Source organism: Acomys minous (assembly GCF_964271855.1).
Source record: "Acomys minous genome assembly, chromosome: 9".
NCBI classification, from domain to species: domain Eukaryota; kingdom Metazoa; phylum Chordata; class Mammalia; order Rodentia; family Muridae; genus Acomys; species Acomys minous.
The window spans coordinates 26015026-26034706 of NC_140490.1; the positions used below are offsets into that span (position 1 = coordinate 26015026).

The window sequence follows — 19681 nt, forward strand, 5'->3', positions numbered from 1 at the left end:
GGCTGGCCTTGAACTCACAGTGATCCACCTGCCTCTGCCTCCTGAGTGCTGGGATTAAAGGCGTGCGCCACCACCACCTGCCCAGCTCAAGAAGAAGTTTATCAAGACATTTATCTGCCTGGCCCTGTGGTTCTTGCCCTGGGGCCCTGAAAGCTCCAACAGCAGGACAAGAAATTTTAGGTGGCCCCCTGCTGTCAAAGCCCTGCAGCTCTCAGAGGGAGAAGCTAGGGGAGGGGAGGAGGTAGAGAAGCCGCTAGGCTGCCTGCTGAGTTCCAGCTGAGAGGCCGTAATTCAACCACACTTTCTCTCTCCTTAGCTTTCTGTTTGCTTGTTGTCTGTCCTGTGGATGGAACCATGACCTCCTACCTGCTAGGGAAGTGCTCCATCACTGGGCTGCACCCAATCCAGAAGCTGTTATTTTAAACCACCAAGTTATAGACTTAATGTACTTAAACCTTTCCTAAAACCAGGTGAGAACGATTTAAAGCAGTCGGATCAATGATGTTTCCTTAGTTAAGGAATAAGAAAAATGGACCCAGAGGGGCACACACCTTTAATCCTAGCACTTGGGAGGCAAAGGCAGCCAGATCTCTGAGTTTGAGGAGTTCCAGGACACCCAGGGCTACACAGAGAAACCCTGTCTTGAAAAACAAAACATCAACAAGGAAGAGAGAGAGAGAGAGAGAGAGAGAGAGAGAGAGAGAGAGAGAGAGATTGATTCTGGATAGCTGAAATCAGTATATAAGTTACACATCCGGGCTGGAGAGATGACTCAGAGGTTAAGAGCACTGGTTGCTCTTCCAGAGGTCAAGAGTTCAATTCCCAGCAACCACATGGTGGCTCACAACCATCTACAAAAATAAATGAATGAATGAATGAATGAATGAATGAATAAATAAATGAATAAATAAAAGATACACATCCAGGGGGTTGGAGAGATAGCTCAGAGGTGAAGAGCACTGTCTGTTCTTCCAGAGGTCCTGAGTTCAATTCCCAGTAACCACATGGTGGCTCACAACTATCTATAATGCGATCTGGTGCCCTCTTCTGGCGGGCAGTCATACATGCAGGCAGAACATTGTATACATAGTAAATAAATAAATCTTAAAAAAAATATACACATCCAAATTAATGGTGGGTGTGGGAGTGGGACTTGTGATAGAGGAAATATTTAGACTCTTCTTTCCTTATCCACATCCATATTTACCTGCCACACACTAGGTTGTGCAAATCTCTTTTGAACTATAGGGCTAATGGATGCTATGGTGGTTACATGCCTATAATCTAGTACTTGCAAGACGGATGCAGGAGGATCTGGGGTGCAAAGTCCCAGTTACTTCAGTTACTTAGTGAGTTAGAGGCCAGCCTAGGCTACATGAGGTTCTGTCTCAGAAAATCAGAACAACAACAACAACAAAATCCTAACAAGATCTTGCTGAGTTGCTCAGGTTCAGAAGTTGCATGAGTTATATACCCAGCTGCAATTTGCTTTTTTAAGACAGTTTTTCTGTGTAACAGCCCTGACTGTGCTGGAACTTGCTTTGTAGAACAGACAGGCTGCAAATTCACAAAGATCTGTCTACCTCTGCCTCCTCAGTGCTGGGATTAAAGGCCTGTGCACCATGCCAGGCTGCAATTTGCATTAAAAAAAATTCATGTATTTGTTATGTATAGTGTTCTGCCTGCATGTATACCTACAGGCCAGAAGAGGGCGCCAGATCACATTATAAATGGGTGTGAGCCACCATGTGGTTGCTGGGGATTGAACTTGGGACCTCATGAAGAGCAGGCAGTGCTCTCCACCTCTGAGCCATCTCTCTAGCCCTGCAGTTTGCATTTTTAAGAGGTAACTTCTGAGGACACAGTCACTTCATTCACTTGAGTTGTGGCCAGAAGATTGAGGAAGGTGGCGTAAGCACACACCTGTGTGAGAGGCTGAGCCAGAGGCCAGAAGAGGGTGCTAGATACCCAGAAACTGAAGTCACAGATATTGTTAGCCACCATGTGGGCACTAGGAATCAAACGCTGGTCCTGGCCAGGCGGTGGTCGAGCAATGCCTTTAATGCCAGCTCTTGGAAGGCAGAGGCGGGTGGATCTCTGGGAGTTTGAGGCCAGCCTGGTCTACAGAGGGAGTTCAAGGTACACAGAGAAACTCTGTTTAAACAAAACAAAACAAAACCAACAAAAAACCAAAACAAACAAAAAAAGGAAGGCAAAGCCTGGTCCTTTGGAAGAGCATCAGTGCTCCTAAATGCTGAGCCATCTTTCCAGTCCTGGAAGGCTACAGTCTTAAAAACTTGGAGGTCGAGGCACAGGCTTTATTTTTACCTACATTACTATTGAAGGGAATGGCTTATATTCTTTGAAATATTTTCCATCTTGATTATTTTAAAATTTAAATGTTTGTACCATCATGTGTTTTTAACACACACACACACACACACACACACACACACACACACACATGTTTATTGTGGTTGTTTCTGTCAGAGAGCAAAGGGCAGGGTAACCAAAATGGCTGGATTATACAGGGAAGGGAAGCCCAACTCCTGGGCTGGAGAAGTTTAGGGTAGGGGGTGGTATGTGCCAGCTATACCCTGGAACAGGTAGGGACTGAAGGATGCTGGGAGAACCTGGTGGCCATGTCCATGTTGATATGTCAACTAGGCACCTCAGCTATTTGTTCTGGGTTTGAGACCTAACATATATGTATATATGTATATGTACACACACACACACACACACACACACACACACACACACACACGGGCACACGTTTTCAGTTTACAACAACACTAAATGGAAAGTACCAAGAGTTCCCACGTACCTTCCTTCCCCACAAAGAAGAAACTTCCCCCACAGTCAACATCCTGTGCACACAGACACATCATTACCACCAACCTTAGTTAGACATCCCATGTGTTTTTGACGTAACAGCGTCTTACAGGAGCTTCCCCGACCTCTAGGTCCTCTACGCTCAAGAGTCTTAATTTCTCTTCTGCTCACGCCTCGCAACCAGTGATCTTTTTCTGTCACCTACTTGTACGTTTGCCATTCAAAGTGTCATGTAGTTGTCATACACTAGACAGCCTTTTAAGAGCAGGATCCGCCCGTGATTTTTCTGTCTTTCTAGACTGTTTGCATTAATCTCATTCTACTTGACGTCCGCGGGAGTTGATACCTCATATGTAAAGAGAAGCTGCAGTAGAAGCTGGGAAGTGTGCACTGGTATCACACGGGCATGCTAAGCCCTGAGGCAAGGAAGTGCAGGCAGTCTCGGTGGCCGACCTTGCCGAGACTCTGCCAGAGTCACTGTGCGTCTGCGGGTGGAGTTTTTCCCGAGTGTTGAGGCAGAGTCATAGGTACTGTTTTACTATTTTAAAAGTAACTGGTGAAGAGAAGAGACTGTTGGTGGCCCAAGGAGCCCACTGCAGTGAGGGAATTGTGGCAGCAGCCCAGGCTAGACCACTCAGGGTGGGGAGAACTGTAGAGACGTTGTGAGGGTGGTAGACTAGATCAGATTTGCTAAGGATTAAATTGGTGAGTTCAGGCTGATTAACCAACAGCAAAGGTTGCTACAGGGAAGAATGTGTGTGCTGAGGTGGGACGTTCACATGTAAGCACGTACATCCTACCACACGCTCCGACACTCCACACCGAAACATTTCAGCGCAATCGGGGCATGCATTTTAGAGTGGTCATACCCAACACCTAAACATCCTTACTGTCCATCTCTCAGCACTGACATCAGCCCGTCTTATTTCTGTAGCACATTTAAAATGTATACCTCAAAGCACGTCTTCCTGGATTCACCTCAGCAAGTATCTACTTTGTTTTTATTTTCAGTTTACTAGAAAATTTACATGCAAGGTGAAATGCACCAAATTTGGGTTTTTTTTGTTTTTGTTTTTGAAATAGGGTTTCTCTGTGCAGTCTTGGCTATGCTGGAGTCACTTTGTAGACCAGGCTGGTATCGAACTCAGAGATGTGCTGGCCTCTGCCTATTTCTCCACTTCCCCCTCCCGGCCCCCCCCCCCCCCGCCCCCAGTGCTGGGATGAAAGGCGAGAGCTGTCCGCGCCAGGCTGTACCAATCTTTAGAATAATTTCCTTACTTCTGAAAATGCATGTACCTGAACTGAGAAGTCAAGGGGCGCAGCTAAGCCCGCTGCTGGATATGGGAACCCATATCCATATACACTGGGAATGTGAATGTGAGGATCACCACAACACAGGTTTATTTAGGCGAGGAGTTTGGACAGAAACACCTAAGGGGGACAACAGGAGAAGAAAGGGTCGGTGCCGCAGAAGCTAGGCGTTGAGAATGGTGCGCAGGACAAGATAGCCAAACTCAAGCATCCTGGAAAGCTTGGCGGCTGTGAACCAGGCGGATCACAGAGGTGACTAGATTGGCTAGAGCTGGGGAAGAGAGCGGAGGGGCGAAGGGAGAAGAAAACCTCTAGTGGCCAGAGGTCGGACCGCGAGGGGTGGGAGGCGCGAGAGCAGCTGGAAGGGAGGGGCGAGGTGAAGTGGGCGGGGCCAGAGTCGGGGGGGGAGGACGGCGAAGACCGGAGAGTAGCAGCGGGAAGGGGCGGGGCCGTGACCAAGAGGAGAGGGCGGAGCCGGGAGAGTCCATAGCACAAGTGTGAGGAATGAAGGAAAAAGGAGAGGGCGGGTCTGAGGAGGAGCAGATGGGTCCGTGGACTGGAGGGAGAGGTCAGGACCGAGCGCAGGGGGCGGAGCCTGCAGCGAGGAAGTGGGCGGAACTTAGAGTAGGAGCGGGAGAGTCAGGGGTGGAGGGGCGGGGAGGGGAGGGAGGAGCGCGCGGCCAGAGGAGGAGGAGGAGGAGGAGGAGGAGGAGGAGGAGGAGGAGGAGGCGTGTCTAGCGGGGGGAGGAGGCGCGGGAGACTCCAGGGGAGGAGGAACGCGCGGCCAGAGGAGGAGGAGAGGGAGAGTCCTGGGGAGGAGGAGCGGGCGGAGCCACCGCACCGCCGGCGGCGGCGGAGGAGGGGGTGTGCGCGGGTCACATGGTCGGGGCGCCCTGCCCGTCAGCTGCCGTGCCCGCCGCCGAGGAGCATTGCCACGGGAAGCCGCTGCACCGCGCTCTTGCTGCCGTGTAGCCCGCAGGAGCCGCCCGCGCCCCGCGCTCATGAGGCGGGCCCGGGAGCCGCACCGCCTGCAGCCCCGGGCGGCGCGGTGAGGGCCGCACCCCACCAAGCAACATGGAACTGAACGCGGGTAAGAGCAGGAGGGAGGCTCGGGACGCGGGGTCGCGCTTGTCTGTGCGTCCGTCTCGCGCGGGGCTGGCGGGATCCCGCGCTCGGGCTCCCCGCGCGCCGGCCGCCCCCCTCACATGGCCCTGCCGCACGGGCCACGTGCACGGTGTGTTTACGTTCGGCGGCGCGGGCGCCGGTTGGCTGCGCGGGAGCGTGACGCGGCATTACATAATGCGCGCTGGGCGGTGGCGGGCGGAGACACGTGAGGCCGCGCGGTGACCCACATTCCCCGGGGCCGGAGGGACACGTGGGGGCGGCGCCGCCGGGGAGCCCACACAGTCAGCGCGAGGCTCCGCCCCCGGGGCCTCCGCCGTGACGTGGCCGAGGTCCCGGGTCTCCCGCTGCTGCCCACTGCGGAGCCCGCGGCGCATGCGCACCCTCTGCAAGTTCGGGCGCCGGTCCCGCCGCAGTGCGCGCTGCAGCCCGCGTGTCCCGGGGTGACCCCGGCAGGGCTGACCCTGCTGGCCAGGGAGTGCGTGGGCTGTCCTCGAGCCTGCGGGAGTCCTGCAGCACTCTCCAGATGGACGGGCGTGTTCAGAGGATTCTGCCTACAAGAGGACATAGCCGAGCAAGCTTGGAGGAGAGGGGTTTTTCTGCATGCAGCTCTTTGTGATGGGGACTGGTGATCCTAGGGTTTCAGAACGTTAAATAAAACTTTTACTTACATTAAAAACCTTTTGGCTTCGCACCGGCAGGAGACTGCGGAAAGTTGCAGGCATGGGTTACAGTGTGAGACCCTAACTCAGAATGCCGAAAGCACAAACCCTTTTCTTCAAGACCTACTTTTTCTGAAGCCCAAAAAGAGATACTTCATTTCTTGCAATATGGTCACATAATACATTCCCCACTAAGCTTTAGTCGACCCCAGCGATGGCTCTTACAACCTGAAGCAAATGGAGCTTCTTTCTTTCTTTTTGAGTTCATTGCACCTTTAAAAATCCTTGCTGTTGTAAACAAGTGTTTTATGAATTTTTTAGGCCAACGGTCTTTCTTAGCCATTGAATAAAATATTCAGTCACCTTCCATGGGTGAACCTTTTTTCAGTAGCAGTTTCCAACCTCTTCTAACCCTTCCCTCCATGGTGGGTTCTTCATGCTTTATGACTTCATGATGTGCCCCAGGGTCAGGTGGATTGGAAGTGTCTCTGAGCTGAGCCTTTAGGGGACATGGTTATTGATGGTAGTTTTTATTTTTGGAGCTGCAGAGTGTGAGCATTTTCCCGGGTGGCTGTTGACAACTTTTCCTCGCCCATTTCCAGTTCTCACCTGGTCGCTGCCCAGTGTATTTCTTGCTCTTTCCTTTGGATCGTGCGCCAAATGAGTTCTTTGCAGTTATTTTTACACACACACACACACACACACACACACACACACACACACACACACTATCTCTTTGGCATATTGCCTTGCTGACTCATAGTAACCTTGGGGTCAGCCAGGAGAACCTTTTCATGGGAAGTATTTTGAAGTTATATTTCATCCATTGGTCAGAAATTTCATGATCTGAAAAAACATGAATTTGCAGTTTAGTCTTGAATTTTCTCTTGTTCATTTGACGGTAAATTCAGGCTTGCCATCTGATGTGTTAATATTTCCGCCGTCCACCTCCCAGAGGGAGCGTTTGATAGCAGCCCCCTAAACTTCCTCTTGAGTGCTGTAAACATTGGGTAGTACCCAGTTCAGTGGTATCAGCTGGTACTTTGAACCAGAGGTCATTCGTCACACTGCCCTGCAAGTCCTGGTATGCCATCTCGTCTCTGTTTGCTTGACTCTCAGATGAGAAATTGACTCTGTTTTTGTCACAGAAGGATTGTGATGGCGGATACTAAATTCTCCAGAGTGTTATAAAAGAGAACTCAGTGCAGCCTCTTCACAAGCCTGGCTATGGCTCACGTTTTAAAATTTAGGAAAATGTTCCCTTATGGTGTATTCTTAGGTTTCAGCCTGAGGGCAGAACATCAGAGGGAGGTACAGGCAGAAACTGCCACTGGGAGAGAAGCTGCAGGACAGTGGGGCAGCCATGGGTGAGCGGGTACAGAAGATAGTTTGGAAACAACATCTGTAGGGAAAAGCTCTGGGCCTGTGTTAAAGACAGGACAGAAAGGGCTGGGGCAGAGGAGAGGAGTGGAGTTTATGCAGTATTCTGATAGATGGCGGAGTAATAATCACAACGCTGTGGTTAGTGATTCCCCTGTAACAGGCCGTATGTCCCTCACATTAATTTGTGAAAGAAAGTTGTCACCATCCTAAAAATGAAGGGCTACTTAAATTGAAGTTAAGTAACTTACCCAGGCAAATGGTATAGGGAGAAATTGAATCCACAAAAGCCTCTTCAACTGTCTTGCTGTAAGAAATGTTAGTTTAACGGTGCTTTTCAACCTGTGGGTCTCACCGAACGACCTTTTCACAGAGGTCACATATCAGATAGCCTGCATATCAGACATTCCCATTATGATTCATAAGAGTACCAAAATTACAGTGATGAAGCAGCAGCGATACTTTTATGGTTGGGGGTCACCACAACGCGAGGAACTGTGGTAAAGGGTTGAAGCGTTAGGAAGGTTGAGAACCACTGGTTTCGGGTAGTTTGAAGGATAGGATCTGTATGACGAGGCTAAAGGAGATAATGCATCCCCACTCGGTTTGTGAAGGAATAGGGTGTGGCTGAGAAAAGGTCAGGGGCCTCTGTCAGAGGAGTCCCTCATCTCAGCATTCTGTTCTCTCTTAAACCTCCTGTTAGTGAAGCTGGCTTACTTTTCAGACCGCAGATTATATTTTGGTGTCTCTCCTCTAGTGCTGTTAATTTTACATATCAAGACCTCATTTTTTGTAGTCTTATTTAAGTACACAATCTCTCACTACTGGATACATCATTTAGCAGTGGATACATTCTTTTGTTTTTTTTTTCCCTCCCAGACAGGGTTTCTCTATGTAGCCTTGGCTGTCCTGGACTCGCTTTGTAGATCAGGCTGGCCTCGAACTCACAGCGATCTGCCTGCCTCTGCCTCCCGAGTGCTGGGATTAAAGGCATGCGCCACCACGCCCGGCTTTGGATGCATTCTTTAAGATCTGCTTTCCCTCATTTTGTTTTGAGGCAAGGTTTTTCGGTGTAACCTTGGCTGTCGAGGACTCGCTTTGTAGACCTGCCTCTGCCTCCCCGAGTGTTGCGATTAAAGGCATGCTGGCAGCTGCTCTGGCCCTCTTCATCTCTGCCTTGTTCACTGCTTGTGTGTGATCCTCAGCCTTTAGCCCTTTTTGTGCACCATTGCTCACAGCTCTCCATCCTTAAAGCTTTCTAGGGAGGAGGCCAAATTGTGCGCTGCAGCTCCAGACCCCAGGAACGGGTGGATGGAGACATAGTGCTTGAGTTAGACCCTACCTCCCTGTGAGGAGGGATTACTAACACTAGGCATAAAACAGGAACACGTAGGTGTGACTTGGCAGCAGGTCTCCTTTCCAGGAGGGTGGTTAATCCCAGAAGGGAGAAAGCGACCCCAGCCTGCAGGAGGGCATTGACTCCTGGCTTACATGAAATTGACACTTGGGTAAGCCCTGGCTGGGAGCCTGGCCCAGCTCCTCTCCCCTTCCGGCTAAAAATAGAGAGGGCTGCCGCCTGAGTTAATTTTAGCTCAAGGCTCTGAGAAGTGCATTCTGCTTGTTTCTGGAAGTGTTGGGATTTGCTGGATCAGGGATTTTACATTTCTTGCTTTATCATCAGAGACTGCACAAAAATATAATAACCCATTTTATGAACACTTTCATCTTAGTCTTGCAATTACTGGCAGATATTTCTGTTCTATGGGTGATGACTCAGGGTTGGTGAGATGGAAAGAAACTTGCTTGCTCAGGTCTTCTCAGTCAGAGTGATCTTGTGTACTCACTCACTGGACAGCTTGCTGACCTTTGTGCCTGGTTCTGATGCTTGCTAGCCACCTTACTCAGTCTTTCTCAGCTCCTGCTTCCTCATTTGCAAATGGGTTAATGGACGTTGGAATATGACCCGGAGATTGTGTCATTTTATGGTTGGCTTCAGTACTGTGTGAGCACTTTGAGAGTTTCATTTTCCTTTCTTTACACGAGAACTGCTTGTGTAAGCCTTACCTTCTAGGAAGTTTGCATTTAATTTCCTCCTTGCTAACCATCAGATGAGTAGATCAAGAAAATCAGTATTGAAGGTCTTACTGGAAGGAGACAGCTGCTTCTGGATGGGTCCTGGTGACTTAAAGGTGTCAATACAAGCACATGAATCTCCACAGACGGCAGTTAGACATGTGCTGGATTGGTAACAGCCCTGGAAGTTTTCTTAGGCTTTATTTTGGAGCTTTTGCACAGGAAGTTTTGGCTGGATTAGCTCACAGATTTCTACAAGTTTATTTATTTAGTGTGTCAGGTGTGTGCATATGTGCAGATTTCTACAAGTTTTGTAGAGTATGTGCACATGTGCAGATTTCTACAAGCTTATTGTGTGCGGTGTGTGCACATGTACAGATTTGTACAAGTTTATTTAGTGTGTGCATTGTGTGCACATGTGCAGAGGTCCAAGGAAGATGCTGGCTTTCCTACATTGCTGCTACCCAATTCCTTTGAGACAGTCTTTCAACTCTAGAGACCCTGCCACTCACACGCGTGCTGTGCCTCCATGCTGCTGGCGGGAGGCTGCGAACAGCCCTGTGATCCTCCCGGCTTGAACCCTTCCTCCCAGTCCTGGGGTCACAGCTGTACAAAACCATAGCTAACTTTTTATGTGGGTGCTCTGGATCTGAACTCAGATCCTTATGCTCGCACAGCGTGCTCTTGGCACTGAGTCACCTACTTAGCCTGCCCAACCCTACCCTATGAAGCACTTCTATGTTGTTCTGAGACAAGATGTCACTATATAGCCTGGGCTGGCCTTGAACTTGTGCATCTTCTTGCCATAGCTACCCGACTTCTGGCATTATGGGCTAGATGTTTATTTCTAAGCAGAGGCACTCAGAAGACCCTGTGAACAAATGACTTCAGTGTTGGGCCTAGGAAGGTCTTCAAGAGCCGAGCTTTTATCGTCTTCAGCTTGTAGGTGTGCACGGAGTCCCTAAAGCTGTATCTCTTACTGACACGGAGCTGTGAGATACTCTACTGGGAAAATGTTTTTCTTTGTATCCTATTTTGGGCAGAGACACCTGTAAACCCAGTAGCAGTTTGTTAACCCTGGGATTTATGCTGTGCACTTCGGCTCTCTTGAGCTCCTTTTCTCCAGACAGGACAGCCTTCCAGCTTCTTACTAAACTCACAGAGTGTTTGAGATAACTGAGCAGTTGTGTTAAGTAGATTGCAGTTTTAGGAGCTGGACAATATATGTTTTTCCCCTCATTTTAGTTTTGGGGCAGACTTGCCATGTGTACCTCAGGGTCCTCCTGCCTTGCCTCTTGAGTGCTGGGTTACAGGCATGCTCCACAATGCCCAACTTGTCAGTTTGTGTTTGAATTTTCTGACTGTAGCCATTTGAAAATTTCTGTATACAAAGAGCCTGTCAAAGTGCCCATGTCTGAGGCCTCATTCTCCAGTCTGCTCAGGGCCTTGCAAGCATTATTACAAAGCTGTTTGTATATTACAAGGTATTTTGGTGGTAAAAACAAACTCAAACTTGGAAAGCTTTTCTTAGGGTATATACCCATGTGCTTTAAAAAAATTACAAGTTGTATGTATGTATGTATGTATGTATGTACGTACGTACGTACATATGTATGTAAGTAATGTATGTATGCATGCATGCATGCATATGGTGGTTTGGCTGCACCACAGGCTAAAGGAAGCCAGAAGAGACTATCAGACCCCCTGGAGCTGGAGTTACAAGTGGTGTTAGCTTCCATGTTGGTGCTGGGAATCAAGTCTCTGTCCTCTCTAAGATGCTACACCATCTGTCTAGGCCTTAAAAAAAAAAAAGAAAAAAGAAAAAAGCATTTTTATTGATTCTTTGTGAGTTTCACATCATGCACCCCAGTCCCATCTCCCTGCCCTACATATCTGCCCTTTGCCCTTGCAAACTCTCCCCAATAAAACACAAACAACAAAAACAAAGCATAGGAAACCTCTCATCGTGGAAGCTGTAGTATGCCACAGTGTGTCCCACAGCGTAGCCCTGTCCTCACACATCTTCACTTCAAAAATGTTCATTGCAATGAGTCATTGTCTAGTTTGAGATGTCTGTCTTCTCTGACACCATCAATATTGGATCTTCACTGGGACTCCTTACAGTTACCTTGTCATCCTGTGTTGTGTCATGGAGATCCTGCAGCTTTGGATCATCAGGACTGGCCCTTTCACATGTCCCAGCCATTCACAGATGATAAAGATTTTGAGATGGGGCAGTTCAGAGCCCTGGCTCTGGGCCTGGGTGGCAGCTGAGCTGGTCAGCTCACCAACTCTACCTTATCAGCACAACCAAGGCGCGTTCTTCAGCACTGCTCCAGTTAGGCTACCCAGTGCTGCCACTGGCAAGAGGCAGGGTCAGCTTTCCTGCTGTTAGTAGGCCTTTGGGGCCGGCTCACTCAAACCCATGCCTCCAATGTCAGCCTCACTGTGCTGTCCAGTCAAGGGGCAGGGGCCAGTCCCTCAGGTGCAGCAGCCTTTGAGGGTCTGGGCCAGATCCATTGTGCTGCCCAGGTGCTATGCAGGGGCCACTTTCCTGAGTGCTACAGCCAGGGAAGGGCAAAGCCAGTTCTCCTGCTCTCATGACCTCCAGGGCCAGCTCTCCCTGCTACTGCAGGTGACAAGAGGGGAGGGCATCACCCATGCTACCTCATGGCAGACAAGTGGCAGGGCCAGCTCCCCTGCACTCTTGCCCTTGGGTCTGGCTCACCCGTGCCCCTTTCATCAGGGTCAGCTCTGCCGTGCTGTCCAGGCGAAGTACAGGGCCCGCTCTCTTGAGTGCTGCATCTGGTGAGGGGCAGGCCAAGCATTCCATGATCGTGGAGGTGGTGCAGTTACCTCTGCACTCTTGCCACTCCATGACAGATGAGTAGCAGGAGACCAGAGCTCAGTTTCTAGCCTGAAGGTAACATGTTTTTTGTTTGTTTTGTTTTTTCAAGACAGGGGTTCTCAGTGTAGCTCTGGTTATACTGGACTCACTTTGTAGACCAGGCTGGCCTGCCTCTGCCTTCCTAAGTGCTGGGCTTAATAGGTGTGCGCCACCATGCTGGTCTTAAGTTGCATGCATTTAAAGTCAGTGATAGCTGAGAGCTGCTGTAGACTGTTGCCTTCCAGTCGCTGCAGTGCTCACTTCAGCTTTTCCATGGTTTTGATCAGTAGAACTGGAGTGGGCTTGAGAATGTGCATTTTAAACAAGTTTCCAGCCAGATGCTGATGCCATTGGTCCAGTGATCACTCTTCCAGAATGATTGGCTTGTGACCAAATTACAAGAAAAATACAAATTGTAGAGTGCTAGCTACCCTTTGGGCAGGTGAGAGGTGCACACCAAATAGCGTGTGGTGAGTGGCCTGATCAGGAAGAGCAGATTTAGACCTCCAATCTTAACAGCTGCAAGACATGTATTTAATGGGTGGCATAATGATGGGATTGCCCACACTAATCTGTGCATATATGCATATGCAGTATATAACCTATTTTGTTTGTGAGAGGGTCTCATGAAGCTAAGCTGGCCTCAACTTGATATGTAGCTGAGGATGACCTTGAGTTTCTCATTCTGCCTCCCAAGTGCTGGGCTTACAGGCATGTGCCACTGTGTCTGGATTAGTAAATTATTATTTTTGACTTTAAAAGTCAAGTGTAGAGGCTGAAGAGATGGCTCAGTGGTTAAGAGCACTGCCTTCTTCTGGACTCTGTGGGCACTCACACTTAACGTATATTTATGAACACAAATGCAGGCACATAAATGAAAGAAAAATCTTGTGATGTATGTGCAGTTGAATTTTCACATACTGAGAAGTTCCCCGGCTAAGAAGACCCTTGCCTCCTCCCCAACACCTGTGGTTGTGCCTTACTCCCTGGAAGTTTCCAACCGGGATATGGGTGGTTGGTGCTTGAATGCACATCCAATAGCTGGTTTCAGCACAATAGACTGAAGTGGTTTCAATCCTATGCCTGCTTTTTTTTTTTTTTTTACCTCTTGTCTATAATGAAAACCTTTGGATTTGAGAGGATTGAGCCTCAATTTTTTGCTGTGTGGTTTATTTATTTATGTTATTATTGTGTGTGTTTGAGTGTGTACTGTATTCTATATGTATATGTGTTGGCATATGCTCAGGTACATGTGTGCATGGAGGCTGGAGGTTGATGTTGGCTGTGTCCCTTGATTGCTCTCTAACTTACACAGTAAGGCGGATGGGTCCATTTACTAGACTGTTGGGCTATTCTTACTCCTCCCATGCCCAGTGATTACAGGTGGGCCACCTTGCCCACTGGCATTTGTTTTCAGGTTTTTTTTTTTTTTTTTTTGTATGCACACATGCATGCTGGGGGTTCCTGTGGAGCCCAGAAGAGGGTGTTGGGTTTCCTGGAACTGGAGTTCCAGGTGGTTCTGAGCAGCCTGCTGTGGGTGCTGGGAACTGAGCTCAGGTTCTCAGGAGGAGGAGGGGGAAGGAGGTTCTGTGGGTGGCTAAGCATCTCTCTGGCCTTTCCTAGTCTTTTCACCTGGGTTCTGGGGATCTGAACTCTGGTCCTTACATGTGGCACAAGTGTTTGCCGAGGGAGCCCTTTTCCACCTCTTACTTTTTTAAACAACTGATAAACACAGATCCCATCTTCACAGAAATTGGGCCAAAGAGCTGTTATCTTTAGGAAGCTTAAATTTTTTTTTTCTTAGTTCTGAGGATTGAACCCAGGGCCTCATCCATGCTAGGCTAGTACACTGACTACTATTGAGCCATATCTACATCCTACAATTTTTGTTTTTAACCTGATGCTTAGGTTGCACTTGAAATTCTCCACCTCCTCATATATGTCATCATCTAGACTCGTCAGGAGCCCATGGCTGACACCGTGGCTTCCTTCTTAGAGTTTACACTGCTTGGAATCTGTGAGTCAGTGTGGACTTCACAAAGGCAGAAGTAGATGTCAACAGTCATCCCTGTAAAGTGTGCTAAGAATTACAGCAGTGCCCGGATGTGGATGGCTGGCCAAAACATAGGTGAACGCAGGCTGCAGTAGGTACAGTCTGCCCTCAGGGCCGAGCTGGGGAAGGTGACCGTTGCTTCTGTTGTTCCTGCTGTACATTGAGGAGCCAGAGAATATTTGATGATGGAGGCAAGAGAAACCACAGTGGACCTTGCCAGAGGAGACGAGAATTACTTGTTTGGTCTGGGATTTGGAAAATAATATATTTGGCCTTGAGGTTACTCTTGCAGCATTTTATCTCTTTAAGGGAAGAAGTTTAAAATTATACCCTAAGAACAATTTTCAACACTGTTTCTTAGCCTGAGCAGATTACAGCTTTGCGGAGGCCCAGGCCAGTTTGCTGAGGGGTGGTGGAGGTTATTTTGATGAACTTCCTGTCTTGTTTTGGGCTGACTGAGAGGAAGTCTGGATGTCAAGATTACCTTCTACCTTAGTGTTGTTCTCACACAGTTGTGTCTTCTGCCTGTCTCCTTAACAAGGCCTGTAACCATGTGGCAGAAGGACACATAGTGTGTCTAGATCTTTGAGCTCTGCACAGAGATGAGTGTGCAAGTGCAGTAGTGGGTGGGTCCAGGAGGGAGGCGGGCCCCGGGCTCCGTGTCGGTGGAGTCCTGTCTCAGGGAGTGTCAGAGCAGCCGCTGGGATAATGACCTTGTTTGCTGTTCTGAATGGAACCCCTGTACCCGGTTAGCCTGTGTCTCATCTAAATGCTGAGGAAGCCAGCACTAGTATAGTGGGGGAGGGCCGAGGGCCAGTGCAGATTTGTCTGCAGCAATTCATTGGTGTGAGCCAGGAAGGTATTCAAGTTGGAAAATAGAAAGCCTTAGGTTTGAATCTGTGTGCGCTTATGACAAATATGCTCTTGAAAGCTTTCTCATGGTCAGGTTAATGGGACTTAACGTAGCTTTGAAGTTAGTAGGAGGAGTACGATGAAATAAAAAGTCTTGGTTTAAACAAAAGGTGTCAATCACTTTTTGTTCGTGAAGTTTGTCACATTTCTAATTGTTCGTCTAACAGTGTGTTTACATGAGGAGAGATCAAATACATGCGTCATTTTGTATCTGTCCACTTGCACTGCTTTCCAGGAGGTGTGATTGCCTACATCAGTTCCTCCAGCTCTGCCTCCAGCCCTGCCTCTTGTCACAGCGAGGGTTCTGAGCACAGTTTCCAGTCCTCGTCCTCATCAGTTCCATCTTCTCCAAATAGCTCTAACTCCGATGCCAACGGCAATCCCAAGAACAGTGACATCTCCACCATCGATGGTGTCCTGAAGAGTGACCGCACAGACTGTCCTGTGAAAACAGGCAAACCCGGTGCTCCTGGCATGACCAAGAGTCACAGCAGTATGACAAGTAAGTCCACGAGTGCCTCATACTGCTGTCACTACTGCAGGTGGATTTTACAGGCCTCCGTTTGGGCCCCTTTAGAAGTCTTGGTGGTGGTGGTGGTGGCGGTGGTGGCGAAGCTGGCTGTCACGTGGTTCTTCATCCCTTTACCATGCACTTGCAGGCCCTTTCTGCTGGCCTCCTATTGCCAAGCCTTGTCTCTGGAGTGGTATTTGGTGGCTGTGGGAGGGGCTATTTGATGAAGTTGGAGTTGGGAACATTGGGGATTTTGAGTCCCAAGCAGGAACGCTGATCAATGAGGCGGCTTACCAGAGTGAGTGTGGGTGGAGCAGGGGTAGTAGGGTGGGTAGAGAAGGCATGGGTTTGCCCAGCTTCTGCCTTGATTTGAAACAGCGCAGCTCAAAACCTCTGCACTTTTAAGTTTGTTTTCTTTTGTATGCATCTCGGGATGGAGCTCAGGCCTCATGTTCACTAGGCATGCACTCTTCACTGACTTAAGCCTCTAGCCTTCACATTTTCTTTTCTTTTTTTGAAAAGAGTTACGTATTTATTTGCTTTATAAATTTATGTGTATTTGTGTGAGCCTGGAAAAATATATGTGCACCATGTGTGTGTAGGTGTCCTTAGAGACCAGAAGAGGGCACCCCACCTGATTAGGTAGAACTGAGTTACACGTTGTTAGCTGCCCTGTGGGTACTGGGAATTGAACCCTGGTCCTCTGAAAGTGTTCTTAATCACTGATCACTTAATCACCACTCCCACATTTTCTATTGATTAATTTCTCTGCTTGAATTCTTAATTTTTATCTAGGAGAATTGTTTTCTTAGGCCTTGTTGCATGTCTGGTGTAAAGTAACTACAGATTTATAACATTTTCATGGATGCTTAAAATCATTAGAAAGGAAAGGTCAGTGATTGCTAGGGGTGCAGCTTGGTGCGCTTGCCTAGTATGGGCAAGGACCTCTGGCTCAGTCCCTGCTGCTGGGTGAGAGGGGAGAGAAAGGAACTGTTTTCCTTTGTTAATTTGGTATAGAGATTTTTTTCCTTCTATGCTACAAAGGTATATATATGTATTGTTTCAAAGCACTTGAAATTGTATGAGATATAATATTCAATTGGAAAAAGCACTCAAGTAATTCTTTCAGCTTTTTATTTTCTGTCTGTTTGTGCCATAGAATTTAGTGGCATGGTTCTGCTGTGTAAAGTCTGTGGGGATGTGGCGTCAGGATTCCACTATGGAGTTCATGCCTGTGAAGGCTGTAAGGTAAAGCATACTTTTATTTCTTACTCTTAACCCAGTTCTGGGAGGAAAGAAAGTCGGTGAGGATGGTCAGTGTCCACAGTTTATTTAGAAGGGAGGGAAAAATGAGTTATTCCTCCTCAGCTTTAGGATTCTAATCAAAATAAGTTTGCTCTCTCCAGTTAGGTGATTCAGGGTGTGGAGTAGTGTCTGTTCCAGCCCATTTACTCTCCCGTTAGCCACGGCTTGGTGGTCTGGTAATAGGTGTGAACCACAGAGAGGGGCTGCTGCCTTGTTGGAGCAGGGTTTTGTTTTTTTTTTAAATACTCTTTTTGTGTTTTTGATATAGTCTCAGGTAGTTTAGAACTGGCCCAGGACTTGCTGTGTGGTGGCAGTGGAGGATGACCTAGGACTTGCTGTATAAGGCAGTGGAGGATGACCCAGGACTTGCTGTGTAATGCAGTGGAGGATGACCCAGGACTTGCTGTGTAATGCAGTGGAGGATGTCCTAGGACTTGCTGTGTGGTGCAGTGGAGGATGACCTAGGACTTGCTGTATAAGGCAGTGGAGGATGACCCAGGACTTGCTGTGTAATGCAGTGGAGGATGACCCAGGACTTGCTGTGTAATGCAGTGGAGGATGACCCAGGACTTGCTGTGTAATGCAGTGGAGGATGACCCAGGACTTGCTGTGTGATGCAGTGGAGGATGACCCAGGACTTGCTGTGTGATGCAGTGGAGGATGACCCAGGACTTGCTGTGTGATGCAGTGGAGGATGACCCAGGACTTGCTGTGTGATGCAGTGGAGGATGACCCTAGGACTTGTGTGATGCAGTGGAGGATGACCCTAGGACTTGTGTGATGCAGTGGAGGATGACCTAGGACTTGTGTGATGCAGTGGAGGATGACCTAGGACTTGTGTGATGTAGTGGAGGATGACCCAGGACTTGTGTGATGCAGTGGAGGATGACCTAGGACTTGCTGTGTGATGCATTGGAGGATGACCTAGGACTTGTGTGATGCAGTGGAGGATGACCTAGGACTTGTGTGATGCAGTGGAGGATGACCCAGGACTTGTGTGATGCAGTGGAGGATGACCTAGGACTTGCTGTGTGATGCATTGGAGGATGACCCAGGACTTGCTGTGTGGTGCAGGGGAGGATGACCTAGGACTTGTGTGATGCAGTGGAGGATGACCTAGGACTTGTGTGATGCAGTGGAGGATGACCTAGGACTTGTGTGATGCAGTGGAGGATGACCTAGGACTTGCTGTGTGATGCAGTGGAGGATGACCCAGGACTTGTGTGATGCAGTGGAGGATGACCTAGGACTTGTGTGATGCAGTGGAGGATGACCTAGGACTTGCTGTGTGATGCATTGGAGGATGACCTAGGACTTGTGTGATGCAGTGGAGGATGACCTAGGACTTGTGTGATGCAGTGGAGGATGACCTAGGACTTGTGTGATGCAGTGGAGGATGACCTAGGACTTGTGTGATGCAGTGGAGGATGACCTAGGACTTGTGTGATGCAGTGGAGGATGACCTAGGACTTGCTGTGTGATGCATTGGAGGATGACCCAGGACTTGTGTGATGCAGTGGAGGATGACCTAGGACTTGCTGTGTGATGCATTGGAGGATGACCTAGGACTTGTGTGATGCAGTGGAGGATGACCTAGGACTTGCTGTGTGATGCATTGGAGGATGACCCAGGACTTGCTGTGTGGTGCAGGGGAGGATGACCCAGGACTTGTGTGATGCAGTGGAGGATGACCTAGGACTTGTGTGATGCAGTGGAGGATGACCCAGGACTTGTGTGATGCAGTGGAGGATGACCTAGGACTTGCTGTGTGATACAGTGGAAGATGCCCTTGGACTTGTGGTCCTGCCTTCTTCCAAGGGCTAGCATTACAGGCTAGGCACTATGCCTATAAACCAAGGTTTGAGTTGGGTGTTAGACTATTCTGTTTGCACAAGCAGAGAATACAATAGGTGGGGTAATTTGAAAGTTAATTTGTCTCAGAGGTTTGGAGCCTGGGGGCTGCATCTTGCGAAGGGCTTTCTGTCAGAAGGTGGAAGGCATTGAATGGAGGGCAGACACAGTGCTCATGCATAAGAGTGTGAGCTTAGTGTGTATAGGAATGGGCCAGCTCACTTTTTTTTTCTTGTTTTGTTTTAGGCAGGGTTTTCTCTATGTAGCCTTGGAACTATATAGCTATGTAGACTAACCAAGCTAGCTTCAAACTCACAAAGAGCCACCTGCCTTTTCTGGGATTAAAGGTGTGGCCACCATGCCTGGCTTGCTTACTTTTTAGAACAAACCCATTTTCATATTAGCATTAGCCAGCTCAAGAAGGTAGACACACCTGTGACCCACTCCATGCCATGGCATTGCATGTTAAATTTCTAGAACATGAGCTTTGGTCAACATAGTCAACCCACATCAGATCTTATTCTGTTGGGTACTATGGGCTGGAAATAGCTGCTAAGTATTTGCCAAACTGTAGTGTGCTGAGAAATAATGCTTGAGGCCGGAGGATTGTTGATGCTAAGCCAGCCTGAACTACTCAGCGAGACCTTACCTCAAACACACAACACAAAACCCAAAAATAAGTAACAGCAGCAAAGAGCACAGTACAGTGAACTGGATCATCTTGAATTCAAGCAGAACATGCAGGAATCTCTTAAGTCTGGCACAACTCTTTCCTGTTG

At 48.5% G+C, this 19681-nt stretch overlaps 1 protein-coding gene across 2 annotated transcripts in view; it reads left to right on the forward strand.

Annotated features, from left to right (window-relative positions):
- The first annotated feature begins 4940 nt into the window (after positions 1-4940).
- NR1D2 (nuclear receptor subfamily 1 group D member 2) overlaps positions 4941-19681 on the forward strand; it is a 28491-nt gene continuing 13750 nt past the window's right edge. The window contains exons 1-3 of one of the 2 annotated variants that reach the window (XM_084794670.1): positions 4941-5236; positions 15471-15737; positions 16906-16994. In XM_084794670.1, the coding sequence (XP_084650796.1) occupies positions 5221-5236; positions 15471-15737; positions 16906-16994 (372 nt within the window). In that variant the 5' untranslated portion in view covers positions 4941-5220. The remainder of the gene's footprint in view (positions 5237-15470; positions 15738-16905; positions 16995-19681) is intronic. The other variant, XM_084794671.1, reaches the window with a different exon arrangement.